The sequence below is a fragment of the Colletotrichum aenigma genome, assembly GCF_013390185.1.
Source record: "Colletotrichum aenigma strain Cg56 chromosome Unknown KSG_Cg56_contig09, whole genome shotgun sequence".
In the NCBI taxonomy this organism is placed as follows: Eukaryota; Fungi; Ascomycota; class Sordariomycetes; order Glomerellales; family Glomerellaceae; genus Colletotrichum; species Colletotrichum aenigma.
The window spans coordinates 238,587-251,912 of NW_023500915.1; the positions used below are offsets into that span (position 1 = coordinate 238,587).

At 55.4% G+C, this 13,326-nt stretch overlaps 5 protein-coding genes across 5 annotated transcripts; 4 read left to right on the forward strand and 1 right to left on the reverse strand.

Annotated features, from left to right (window-relative positions):
* Positions 1-165: 165 nt before the first annotated feature.
* Positions 166-2,367, forward strand: fim1 (Fimbrin; the record flags this gene model as incomplete). The annotated part of the gene is made up of 5 exons (XM_037328050.1): positions 166-188; positions 266-476; positions 560-1,239; positions 1,289-2,274; positions 2,330-2,367. The coding sequence occupies 5 exons, from the start codon at positions 166-168 to the stop codon at positions 2,365-2,367; spliced, it is 1,938 nt and encodes a 645-aa protein (XP_037173519.1).
* Positions 2,368-2,662: 295 nt separating this feature from the next.
* On the reverse strand, positions 2,663-5,042 carry ARE2 (Sterol O-acyltransferase 2; the record flags this gene model as incomplete). Its single annotated transcript, XM_037328051.1, has 8 exons — positions 2,663-2,782; positions 2,851-3,034; positions 3,090-3,123; positions 3,182-3,278; positions 3,340-3,458; positions 3,519-4,179; positions 4,240-4,602; positions 4,683-5,042. The coding sequence occupies 8 exons, from the start codon at positions 5,040-5,042 to the stop codon at positions 2,663-2,665; spliced, it is 1,938 nt and encodes a 645-aa protein (XP_037173520.1).
* A 2,623-nt stretch (positions 5,043-7,665) lies between these two features.
* srp1 (Pre-mRNA-splicing factor srp1) lies at positions 7,666-8,972 on the forward strand (the record flags this gene model as incomplete). Its single annotated transcript, XM_037328052.1, has 5 exons — positions 7,666-7,748; positions 8,356-8,455; positions 8,507-8,724; positions 8,783-8,856; positions 8,920-8,972. The coding sequence occupies 5 exons, from the start codon at positions 7,666-7,668 to the stop codon at positions 8,970-8,972; spliced, it is 528 nt and encodes a 175-aa protein (XP_037173114.1).
* A 1,619-nt stretch (positions 8,973-10,591) lies between these two features.
* On the forward strand, positions 10,592-11,396 carry CGCA056_v012809 (uncharacterized protein; the record flags this gene model as incomplete). The annotated part of the gene is made up of 2 exons (XM_037328053.1): positions 10,592-10,925; positions 11,044-11,396. 2 exons carry the CDS (start codon positions 10,592-10,594, stop codon positions 11,394-11,396), a joined length of 687 nt encoding a protein of 228 aa, XP_037173115.1.
* A 180-nt stretch (positions 11,397-11,576) lies between these two features.
* On the forward strand, positions 11,577-12,884 carry CGCA056_v012810 (putative mitochondrial carrier; the record flags this gene model as incomplete). The annotated part of the gene is made up of 5 exons (XM_037328054.1): positions 11,577-11,585; positions 11,684-12,028; positions 12,116-12,391; positions 12,448-12,584; positions 12,641-12,884. The coding sequence occupies 5 exons, from the start codon at positions 11,577-11,579 to the stop codon at positions 12,882-12,884; spliced, it is 1,011 nt and encodes a 336-aa protein (XP_037172953.1).
* Between the last annotated feature and the right edge of the window lie 442 nt (positions 12,885-13,326).

The window sequence follows — 13,326 nt, forward strand, 5'->3', positions numbered from 1 at the left end:
CCGCTTGGTCCCTGATCTCGTGGTTCGGTTTCCTCCCGCGCCGAGCGCAATCTCTCCAACTCCAAGGCCCTTGCTGCCGTCCTACCCAGTTCAACCTCTCCTTCTCGATCCGCGAGTTGTGCCTCCCTTCTCCTCCCGCCGCGCCTCCTTCAGACATCCGCCATCATGAACGTTCTCAAGCTCCAGAGGTGCGCATTGCAAACCCCCGCACCCCGTGATTCATCACCCAGGGGGTTGGCCATTACTGACGCACATCTGCCGACAGGAAGTATCCTCAGTTCCCCCAAAACGAAATCTACGGCCTGAGCGACGCTTTCCGCAAGCTGGACATTGACGACAAGGGCTACGTTGACGAGGCTACTGCCATTAAAGCTACCCAACAGAGCGAGCGCCAGCCATACGATGTCGTCAGACAGGCCTTGAAAGAGGTTGACCTCGACTCGTCTCGCCGTGTCGAGCTCGAGGACTACGTCGCCGTACGTCGCCGTCATCCCACCCACCCCTCGCCCTGGCCCCAGCCCTCCAATTTCCCTCTCTTTGCTGACCGACCCTTCTACAGCTGATTGCCAAGCTTCGCGAGTCTTCTCCTGCCCAAAAACGCATGTCAACAGGTCCTACTGCGCCCGCTGGCATTGTCGCGCAAGCAACCGGTGGTCATGCCAAAAAGGCCAGCATTGGCAAGATTCACGTTCAGGGCTCAAACGCCAACGTCACCCACACCATCAACGAAGATGAGCGAACCGAATTCACCCGCCACATCAACGCCGTTCTGGCCGGCGACCCAGATATTGGCAACCGCCTACCTTTTCCCACTGACACCTTTGAGATGTTCGACGAGTGCAAGGATGGTCTGGTGCTCGCCAAGCTCATCAACGACAGTGTCCCTGACACCATCGACGAGCGTGTCCTGAACCGCCCCAAGAAGGCAAAGAACCTCAACGCCTTCCAAATGACGGAGAACAATAACATCGTCATTGAGTCCTCCAAGGGTATCGGTCTGTCCGTTGTCAACATTGGCAGTGGTGATATTATCGAAGGCCGAGAGCATCTGATTCTTGGTCTGATCTGGCAGATCATCCGTCGTGGCCTGCTGAGCAAGATTGACATCAAGCTTCACCCTGAGCTGTACCGCTTGCTCGAGGAGGACGAGACTTTGGAGCAGTTCCTGCGCCTTCCCCCTGAGCAGATTCTTCTGAGATGGTTCAACTACCACTTGAAGGCGGCCAACTGGCCTCGCAGGTATGTCAATTGCCCCAATTCAGGGGAGACTGTGACTGACGCATGACAGGGTCAACAACTTTTCGACCGATATCAAGGACGGCGAGAACTACACGGTGCTCTTGGCACAAATCGGCTCCGAGTACGGCGCGACGAGAGGCCCTCTCCAGACACGCGATCTTTTGCAGCGAGCCGAAGAGATTCTGCAAACGGCCGACAGGATGGGTTGCCGCAAGTTCCTTACGCCAACCTCTTTGGTTGCCGGCAACCCTAAACTGAACCTGGCTTTCGTTGCCAACCTCTTCAACAATCACCCCGCGCTCGACCCCATCACCGAGGAGGAGAAGCTGGAGGTTGAGGACTTTGACGCCGAAGGAGAGAGGGAAGCTCGCGTTTTCACTCTTTGGCTCAACAGCTTGGACGTACAGCCCGCAGTTCAGTCCTTCTTCGACGACTTGCGCGATGGCACTGTACTTCTGCAAGCGTACGACAAGGTCATCAAGGGATCTGTCAACTGGCGTCATGTCAACAAGCCTCCGGCTCACGGTGGAGAGATGTTGCGCTTCAAGGCTGTTGAGAACACCAACTACGCCATTGAGCTGGGCAAGCAGAACCGCTTCTCGCTTGTCGGCATCCAGGGTGCGGATATCACTGACGGCCAGCGCACCTTGACGCTCGGCTTGGTTTGGCAGCTGATGCGCAAGGACATCACTGTCACTCTATCCACATTGGCACAGCGTCTTGGAAAGCGTGAAATTACAGACTCGGAGATGGTCAGATGGGCCAACGACATGGCTCGCAAGGGCGGCAAATCCTCGAGCATCCGTTCCTTCAAGGACCCCGCCATCGGCACCGGTGTCTTCCTGTTGGATGTGCTCAACGGTATGAAGAGCAGCTACGTCGACTACGATCTCGTCACCCCTGGCCACACGGACGACGACGCCTACCTCAACGCCAAGCTCAGCATCAGTATCGCGAGAAAGATGGGAGCGACCATCTGGCTGGTGCCCGAGGATATTTGCCAGGTCCGCAGCCGTCTGGTGACTACGTTCATCGGTAAGTGCTTTGGCAAACGCTTGTTTTCAGCACACTTTTGCTAACCCGTACCCAGGCTCCCTGATGGCCACCGCGGAGAAGCAGGGGCTGTAAACCGACTTGACGACCATTTTTTACGCGGCGTGAACGTTATGTTTTGTCAATGAGGATAGAAAAAGGCCAAAACTTCGGCGAGGCTTTGTTGATTGCGCGTTTTGTAGTTGAATGAATCCAAGTCATCAGAATATCCCCCAAAGACTTCCCTGCCTGCCTCGTGTTCCCTCGAGAGAATATGTAGAACTTTTTATATTCGAAATTGTACTTTGAAACTTTCTGTTATACGTCTCACGTGGTACAGTCTTGTGAGTATGGTACAAATCTTCTCTCGACATGTGTACTTGAGTCAAGTTTACAAGATGAGGTACAGGCTGCAGAGCAGACTGGGACCGGTAAAGATGCCGAACCAGAACATGATGTTGCCCAGTGTCTTGCGACCTCTCATCCAACTCGTCCTGCTGAGCTGCACAAGCTTTTTTCCCTCCCGTTAGAATCATCTTGAGATAGGTTGGTTGAAGAAGGGCAGAAGGATCCACATACCGGTAGCTGGCACATTTGCAGAAAAAGGAGGTAGCCCCTGAGCTTCTTGAATAGGCACCACATGACCAATTCGTGCACGCAGGCTGAGAGGAAGAAGGTGATGAGCGTCGCAGTGTGGCGGTTCACCTTCATGGATGAGATGGAGCTGTGGTAGACGTGGCGGAGGAGAAAGTTGTGCACCGGGCTAGCGATCGTCAGCTGGGGCTCAGGGGGTTTCGAGGGTTTGGGTTAGAGGTTACCGGTTCCAGTCACGCGCAAATTGGTCCCAGGACACTGGTGGAAGTGCCTTGTCAGTTTCTGAGCGAGTCGGCTTGGGAAAAGGTCAACCTACCGCTGTTCCACCACGCGTCGTAGAAGCTCCTATCGGCGAAGTAGGTGAGCTCCGCCAGGGTGTTGAGAATCGTTTCCCAGATAAGATACCAGGCCATCTGCTTTCCATTAGTCTCTGCATCAATGTTAGGGGGTGTGTTCGGATGTCTGAGTGCTTACCATATATTCCATCATAAAGGGGAAGATGAGGTCGCTTAACATCCAGGGGAAGTAGCGGAATCTCTCAGCGAGGGGCATGCCCGTCTCCTTCATGGCCACAGTCTGCATCACGACGGGATCTGTCAAAGTCGTCAGTTTAGGCCTGTGTCTGAAAGTAGTGGGCGCGGGGGTTGACCAACAGATGAAAGCCTGAGACACCATGATCATGACGAGAATAATGCCAAAGGTAGCGGCCGTTTTCTCGGCGACATAGTACCAGTCAATGGAGTCAGAACGGGGGTACTCGAGCTCGTACACAACGGTCGGCAACACAATGTACTCGTAATGGTTGGCGAGGGTCAGGTTGTTCGGGTACGCCCGCGCGACGCTCGTCGCCTTGCCCCTCAGCTCGTCGGTGAGCCCGTCAATCTCCCACTTGATGATGCGCTCGAACACGCGGACCTGGTCGGCGTCGAGAGGCTCGCCGGATTCGATAGCGTGGGAGATGCGGTCGACGTCCGTCGTCTCAGAGCCACGAGTGTGGGTGACGGAGTGTCGGCGGCCTTTCATCTCGGCTGCAGACGGGGGATTGTCCAGGTGGGAAACGGATATGGTGGATGCCGACGGACTGGTCGTGGAAGGCGAGTTGATGGGGGCAACATGTTCCAGCTTTTTCAACTTCGAAAGGAGGTACTTTCGCTTCTTGTATACCGTGGAGAGGTGACCATTGTAGAAGGCGTACGAGTGCTGCTTCATGAGCATGACGATGCCGTGGAGGACGAAGAAGACGGTATGTGTCCAGGGCCAATCTCGGATGAGGGTGAGACCGACGACGCTGCCGATGAAGATCGATTGCCAAACCTATGAGAAAACCCTGTGTAAGAAAGAACATAAGGACAGCATGTTTTACGGCAGACTTACATTCTGGATGATCCAACCAGACCGATTCCAGTCAAGATAACCGCTGAAGATGAGTCGTTGCAGAATCCAGCCTACGCCGGTGATGCCACACATGACACCGTCGGAAGCCAACAGAACGATTACATCCCGCCGGAACATGGTCTTCATAATCTCGTTTGTCCCCAAAGGGTTGCCGGTGGCCCTCCAGTTGGCCGCCCCGATCTTGACGACGAACAGCGCCACGGCTAGCCAAAATAGCGTGAAGAACCCATGGAAGGGGCTATTTGCCGTCTGCTGGTTCTGCCGGTCAAAGGCAGAGAATTGGCGAGTAAACACTAGGTCGCTGAACTTCCCCGGCCGACGTGGTCGTTTCGGGTCCTTTTCCTGTTGATTTGTTGTCAATGACTGTGCCCTCATTTCGTGCGTAGTCTGTCCCTGTCAGGACAGAGTCACCAAGAGCATACCCGTTCGAGACCCCGTCTGATGACATCGCGAAGCTCTCGATCATCAGCGGACAACACATACGTCTTCAGGTCTTTTCTGTCAGCTCCTCCAGTGGACTCGTCTATGCTCGAGGCTTCAGACAAGGTCGAGCCGTCCAGAGACAACTTCCTCTCATGGTTTGATGAGTTCTTTAGAGGCGACGATGTGTTCTTGGCTGCCGGTCTGTCATGGCGACGTCTTGTGAGCTTGGGCTCGTCGTAGTCCTCCTCGCTCGTGGTCTCGGACGGGGTTGTGGAATTTGTCCTGCCTCCGTTGGCCGCCCGTAATGCGTCTCGCAATGCACGGGGTGACTCCCGTGAGGCCACCGGTCGTCCCGCCATTCTAGAATCTGAGGGTTCTCGGTGCGTTCCTGCGTCTTCGCACGGGCACAGCGAGAACGATGCTATGCACAGCTCACTTGAGATGAAAAGAAGCACCAATACGATGTTTACGGTTCTGTCGGCGAAAGCTATAAGATGAGGTCGAGATGCTGAGGCGCCCTGACGACGTCAACAAATGTCAGCGCCAGTGTTGTTTGGTTATAATACTTGAAACTGTCGTCAGGATGAACAGAGTGTGAGATATTGCTGTGGCGTGTATACGTGCGACAACGCTTATTCCGAGGTCGATGTAACACTGCGATGCGGCGAAGTAGGGCGGCGCGATTCGGGACAGGGAAGTATATGTCACTCAGCCCGCGCGACCGGGAAGACGTACGTTTGCAAGAAGCTACCAATGACTCGGGTCGAGTACGAGATGAGTCCCAAAAAGCATCAATGGAGATGGGCCAAGTAAAGCGAACCAGAATTGAACCATAGTCGGGATGAAACGTCAAGTGGGAAGAGCAGAAATATGAGGACGATGGCGGTTTAAAAAAACGTTGAGAGCGCGGTGCAGTGAAGTGAAGGATTTACGGGTCTGCCGGGCTCATCGCGGGTCGTCCGCCTCTGACATCGATCCGAGATGATCTGAGATGGCCAGACAAAGACGTCGGCGGGTGATCAACTGCGGCCGAGGTTTCCGGGGGGGAAGGGGGTTTCTCGTCTTCGCGGGCGCCATAAGCCGGGAAGCGTCTGGGCATTTGAGGGAACGGAGTGTCGCGTAGTGCGAGTAATACGACAAAAGGCTGCTCCGAGGGATTGCGAGTTGCGAGATCCCGCGCATCCCGTTGGAACAGCGAGAGGACACAGGACCACGGACGGAGGCGTGGTGTACGTGGACATGGGTGTTGGGTTTTACTATGTAGAGGCGACTTGAGTAAGAAGAACACGTTGGATGGAGTAAGGTGTGGGCTCCATGAAGTCAGTACGAAGCGCAAATGGGCGCTGGCATAGGAGAAACGAGTGGATGAGGACGGTGTGGTGGTCGTCTCCATACAGGCAACCCCAGTTGGCAATGTTCTTAGCAGGCGAGTAGTATGCTCGAATGAGGTGGCTTGACGCCCTCCGACTGGACCATGTAAGAGTTTCCTTGGTCGACGTCGAATTACACGTGAAGAGACGAAAGGGAGGGAAAATGGATGGCGCAGATGGTTAAGACATGGAAGACAAGCGCGACGACCATCTCCCGCATGTCTCTATCCACTCACTGCCTCGACGATTAATGTCTCGCATGCCCTGGAGACGACCCTGGAGATGCCAGACAAGAGAAGGAGAGAGTGAGTCTGGGGTGCCCGTGGGAAGCCTGGTCGCCTCAACTGAGCAAAAGGTTTGGAGAGCCTCAGGGTGGCATCCAACTCGCCTCCAATGTGGTGATCGGACGATTGAAGCTCGGCAGGCGAACAAACCCTACAGCATTGGCTACCGAGTAGGTAGCAAGAGGAAAGACGAAGTGTTCTCTGACATCAAGCTGTCGCATCGTGTGGCCGGAAGCGGAGAGACAGTTTGCATCCGCGCTCGACCCTGGGGCCCGTATCATCCGTCGGTGCGCACCGGGCTGTCTCTGTCGAATGTCCGGCCTCGTTCGGTTGAAGGTCTGTCGGTCTGTCGGTCGGTCTGTCTGTTAAACATTCGTTGGTCACGCACGTCGTGCAGCAAAGGTTGTTGTTGTTGGTGGTGGTGGTGGTGGTGGTGGAGTGCAAATTCATAGGTAGGCTTGCTGACCGGGATGCCGAAGCGGGAAACGGACGGGGGGGGGCTCGGTGAGTGTAGACGGTGACCTTGGAGTTGTTTCCGCAAGTGCCAAAAGTAAATTTGGCGCGCTGGCTGCCAATGACATCACCCGTGGTCGAGCGGGCCGGGGGGTGTTCCTGTCGTTCCGTTTGGGAGACGGGACAGAGAGAGAGGAGAGAAGCCCAGGGCAGGGCAGGACAGGGCACTGAGGAGTGAGGACAGACAGGCAACCTGACCTGACCTGACCTGCGTTAGCTGCCAATCTAGCGGCAACTGCCCGTTGGCGTTGAAACGCGACCCTCTGCCATGTCCATCCATACCTTACCTTAGGTACCTTAGGTAGCGTAGGCACAGTGTAAGGTATGTACGTGACCTGGCTGGGCATCCGCCGTTACGTAAGCTTTTGTTTCCAAGCTCCGAGCGCGGTAGTGTCTTGACTGGCCACTGACGTCCTCCAGCCAGTCACAAGCTAAGTATGGGGCTCTCCTTCTCGGACACGTACCTGAGGTAGGTACCAAAGGTAGGTACCGTGAGGAACCCGAGCTCGTTCCAGTGCCAGTGGCCCCCCCAGAGCCATACCAAAATCTTTTTGTTGCGCCAGGCCGATCCCGAACCAACCCATTCCAGTTTGCCTGTCTTGTCTTTTCTCCTCCTCCTCTAACCACTTCATCATCACCATCACCACTCCACGACAAACCACCAAAGCGCATCCATCTCGTCAACGGAGCTGCTCCATCAGCCCTCAATTGTCGTTTCTCCTCCCTCTTGCCCATCGTTCGAGAGCCTCGCTTCCTCTTCTCCTAGCCTTTGAACTCGTTTCCTCTCTCCACGTAACCAGTCAACACAGCTCATCATGTCGCGCGGTGGAACCACCCTCTACGTGACTGGCTTCAGCCACGGCACGCGCGCCCGAGACCTCGCCTACGAATTCGAACGGTATGTCAACTGAACTCAGAAACTCCCACGTCGATGCCTCCGTCCGTCCTGTTTTGCCCGGCACGCGAGAGCCTTCCGAGATTTCCGATTCTTCATCTCCTTCCCTCGCCCCTCCCGCCCATCGTCCTCGTCTCCTCGTCCTCCCGTCCTCCTCCGCTGCTCCTGCCTCAGCATATCAATACTATATGCCTCCCTCGCCCTCCGTCCCCGTCGATGCGTCGTCAAGTCCTCGTTCGCTCGCCTCGGCCCGCGCGACCAACCCGCCGCCTGTTGTCCGCGCCGCCCTGGTCTGCCGGCCTTCCGTCCCAGCGAGAACAGACTCACGAGGCTACCTGCCTGGCTCTGCCAAGCCCGCCCGGCGCCCGACTCTTTGTCTCGTTGAACAAACAAAAAGATCAAAATCGAGAAAACAAATATTTGAAAAAACAAAATCAAGATCCCGAGTATGTATGGAGATGCTGACGTTCTGGCTCCCCTGTAGCTATGGTCATCTAGTCCGCTGTGACATCCCAGCTCCTCGTTCGGCTTCTTCTAGACTGTAAGTTGTCACTGATTCCCACCTCTGACCATGTTTCCGCCGAATGCCTGCGTACTAAATCTAGCTCAGATTTGCCTTCGTCGAGTATGAGGACCGTCGCGACGCTGACGATGCTTACCATGAGATGCACAACAAGCGCATCGGCCGCGACGACATCCTGAAGATCGAGGTATGATGACGCGACAACCGGTCGAACCGTCCGATCCTGACATGTTCGCAGTGGGCTCGCACTCCTCCTTCCGCCTCCTGGCGCTTCGACTCTGGCCGGGACCGCGAGCGTGCCCCCCGCCGCTCTTCTCCCCGCCGGGGCCGCTCTCCCTCTCCCCGTCGCAGCACCCGCGACTACTCCCCCAGAAAGGACGATCGTCGTGACCGCGACCGTGACTACGACCGCGAACGCCGCGACACTCGTGACCGCTCTCGCAGTCCTGACCGCCGGTTCGTACCCCCGGGATGCCAGACCCACCCGATGGAGATGTTGACAGCTGTGTATTAGTGACCGGGATGCCAAGGACGATCGTGATGAGCGCGACCACCGTGAGAACGGTACCAACGGCGACGACCGAAAGGGTACGTGTATTCAATCGTAGGAGACAGCCATGGAGTCCGCAAGCTGACGAGAACGCACTACAGCCATTGACAGCCCTCCCCCTGCTCACGACGACCTGGATGTCGCTGCGGAGTGATAAGTATACTTGGCAAAATCTTGTCGAGTTGTGCGCGGCTGTGCCAAAAGTTTCTGATTTTCTTACCCGGTTCTCCCCTCACCTGTTGAGCCTGGATCTGTAAAGTGTCCTCACCATCTGGGAGCTTTTTAGTCTCGATTCGACCGATTCGGCTTCGGGCCCGGAATGCGAGGGCTGAGCTGCCCGAAGTAGGCAGCATTCAAACTTTGTTAGTCAAATCGGAGTGACAATGGGCGGAACCTCCGTCTCGGCGATGAGCTTCAGACGACGAAGGTTGGGGCGGCGGCCATTTGATATCATTTCCCAATTCGTAGTTTTAGAGAAATTGAATGTAGGTCTTTACAGAATTGTATGGGTTTAGATGTCTGTTGATCATTTGTGAGTTCCTTTGTTCCGCGGTGCTATTTGAGTGATGTCTGTCGTGGTCTTGAAGAGAAGATGTTACCAGTGGGCTTGGCCTCGGGTGATTAAGGTCCGTTGTGGCATTGGGTGATGTTTTCATGCGGGCAAACACCTACCTTCCGTGGGGGTCATTTCAAGGAATGCCGATCACGCGTGGGCTTGGCGAAGCTGGGCCGGTGGCCATTCTGTCTTGGACGTGTAGATTTCGGTGCGGGGAAGACGGCAGTCAAGGCGGGGTGTCAGTGTTGAGAATGGTACATGCGCGCTTGTCGACGCTGGGAGTGTTGATAGGGAGGATCCGGAGGCTCGGAAAGAAGAGAGAGGTGAAGTTTCGGCAAGTTGGCCCCGATGTAACCCGGACGAAGCCGACATTCGGTGGGAGAAGGCCCGGACCTCAGTGTCGGGACTGGATGAGATGATGCGGCAACACAAACCGAGTCCAATTACTATGTAGCCTATTTGGCGTCTGCAGACCGGTGCTGGCTGGCTGGCTGGCTGCGTGCTGTGCGGCTTAGGTAGTAGCATCAGTTGGCTATCGCAGTCGTCAAGTCCATAAACGCCCATCTGGGAACTCTGGGCATTGCCTCCTCCGCCTGGTCGGGGCTGGCAGACCGTTGAGCCCCATGACCCAAGTCTTTCTTTCTCCTTTCCTGTCATCTGCCGGAATCACTGCATCTGTTTCTTACCTAATTTAGCACGTGAGGCACATGAGCATGACTTGAGATTTTGAAATGTCACGAATTGCAGCGGGCGTCCGTGGCTGTAAAGAGCCCCATTTCCCCCCGGCTTGTCGTCATTTGTGTGGAGAGAGTGTCGGAGGCCACTCCAGTGACTCCACTGGCGACTGGCAACAGAAGCATCGCAACCTAGGCCGCACCCGGAATGATCTCGTGTGCGAGCAAATCCACACCCAAGGGCGGCCTTTTTCGAGCCAAGGACACTGGGTTCTAGGGGTGCAACGTCTCTGGCTTTCCACTACAGATGTCTAGGTGTACAGGACCTAACTTCCCCGGCCCAGGCAGCTTGGAGGGGTTTAGGTGATGCCGGGCATGTAAGTACCTAGCTCTGGGGAAGAGGCAGGTAGGTAGGTGAGGTACCTGGACGGACACCTTCCGACGAGGGGCTTCCTCCCAAAGCTGAGAAGCTCAGTGTCCCGTCACTGTCATTGAGGTGCCCGCTGCCACCCGCACGACCACCTAATTGCCAGGTGCCGGGCTATGACACTGGCGACGACGGGACTGACCTACCTAGGTACTTGCTGGAAGCTGAAATTGGATCTGGCCCGGGCCCGGATCTTGATCTGCGCCTGCGCCTACTGCGTCTCTGCGTCCGCGTCCGCATTTCCTTTCGCGAACTTGACTTGGGACCTTTGCCGCCCCTCATTGAACACTGTAGCAACATTCAAAGGTCTCTACGCGCGAAGATCACGACATCTCAACCGCTCCGTTGCATCTCGCGCACCTCTGACAGTCTCTCATCTCGTCGCCGTCCCTGCCCTGTCGACTGCGCCGCCATCTGCCCGACTTCTTCCTCAACGCTTCCCTCTGCAAGGTTCGACCTGTCCTTCTCGTATTCGACTCCCACCACGCGCCCCTCGCTCTACACGATCCGCCTCGTCACCCCGACTCGACCTGCAATTCCTCGAGCACTCGTTGACGATTGATAGCAGTGCACCGACCGACCCGTCTGTTACCCGTACCTTTCCGTCATCATCATTGTCGGACCCATCCACGCCATAGCCGCGGCACATGGGAGATTGCCTTTCCCGACAACCAACTTCGGCCAAAAAAAAAACCGCGATACCCTCGAAAACCACCCACGCTTCCGCCCCCTCGCCCCGACGACGAAGCTGCCTTTAATGGTCGAAACCAGTATTTCAATCCCAGATACCCCATTTACTATGCCTCCGTTGCCGTTGTCGAGCTCTCTCTAAATTTCTCGTTATCCCTTCTCCATTTTTTTGGGTCATTCTTTGAAAGCATTCTTCCATCTGTGTTCAGCCACTGCTCCAGAGTCGCATAGCTTCTTGATACGACTCTCGAAAGAATAACCCCAAGAGCTTTAAATGCAAGCAACGTCATAGCACAAAGGCGGCTTCAGAGGTTCAGCAGTGTGGTTGCTCTGAACCAACAGTCTTGCGCATGCAAATAGAGAGAAAAAAGCACACCCGCACTGCTTGTTGACCACCGGTAGTCTGAAGTTATGTCGCCCGTAAGTCTTCTCTATTCTACACCTAAATCTCATGCCGCTCTGTATTCAGCCGGCTGGGGGCGTGGGAAGCATCGAAACTGACGCGAGTATGCCATCAGTCCCCAAGCAATACCGCTGTGCCTGCCGCAGCGGAACCAGCTGCCCTTGCTGGTATGGTCCGAGTCCGCGAAACGTTTTCGCAACCCGTTGTGGCTGCCTTCTGCGCTGGAGGTGTCGCTGGTGCCGTTTCTCGGACTGTCGTATCGCCCCTCGAACGTCTCAAAATCTTGTTCCAAGTCCAGAGTGTTGGTCGCGATGCCTACAAGCTGTCTGTCGGTCAAGGCCTTGCCAAAATGTGGCGGGAGGAAGGCTGGAGAGGCTTCATGCGAGGCAATGGGACCAATTGCGTCCGCATTGTTCCGTACTCAGCTGTCCAGTTTGGCAGCTACAATTTTTACAAGAGGGTGAGTTCTTCCAAATTGTTTGTTATACATACATACCGCATACAGCCTTTGAGCATGTAAATGCGACTTTCAACTGACCGCAAGCAGAACTTCTTCGAGAAGCAGCCTGGTGCAGACTTGTCCCCTCTTGCCCGTCTGACCTGCGGCGGCATTGCTGGAATTACCTCCGTTTTCTTCACCTACCCCCTCGACATTGTACGGACCCGCCTCTCCATCCAGTCTGCCTCCTTTGCCGAGCTTGGTGACCGACCAAAGGAGCTCCCTGGTATGTGGGCCACCATGGGGAAGATGTACAAGACGGAAGGTGGTTTTTCTGCGCTTTACCGTGGCATCATCCCGACGGTTGCCGGCGTCGCCCCCTACGTACGTATTCATGAGAGAGGCTGTTTTCGGTGGCTTGATTGCTAACAGTTCTTCAGGTTGGCCTCAATTTTATGGTCTACGAATGGGTTCGCAAATACCTGACTCCTGAGGGTGACAAGAACCCCAGCGCCGTCAGGAAACTGCTCGCCGGAGCGGTTTCGGGAGCTGTCGCTCAGACGTGTACTTACCCCTTGTAAGTTATTTCCGCTGGAGCGTTGTGCATCGGTCGCGGTGCTGACTTTATCACAGTGACGTTCTACGTCGTAGATTCCAAATCAACACCATGACGGGCATGGGCTACCAGTACAAGGGTATCTTCGATGCTATTAAGGTCATCGTCGCCCACGAAGGCATCAAGGGCCTTTACAAGGGCATCGTGCCCAATCTCCTCAAGGTTGCGCCAAGCATGGCATCCAGCTGGCTCAGCTTTGAGCTCTCTCGCGATTATTTGGTGTCGCTGAGGCCGGATGGCAACTCGGAGGCCAACATCTGAAAAGGTGATGCCATGCACCACAACTTCACTTTAGCGACACGCCACGGCCGCAAAATGCAGGCGGGCGGCTTACAAAAAGCCTCAGTACTGAGCATGGGGTGATTACAACTAGACAGTGGCTTGCGTAGTAGTCACGATGGGGCAGAGAGACTGCCGCTCGGGTTGCCTCATTCAACCCGGCATTTCATCCATCAGTGTTTTTATAATGTATTACAACAACAACAACAAGAAGAAGAAGACTAGCTTGAGTATTCAGAAGACGGGCAGGGAATTGTCCAGTAACTGTCCCGGGCGTCACGGGGAGCTGGACCTCATGGCTGCTACCGTCATGGAAGGACAAGTAAGCACCACCTTTGTTTTCGCACAAGCTAGACCGCAGGTCGTCTGAATACACCGGCATGAATTGAGATTCTTTCATGAGACACATGGTCCCTCCATCTGG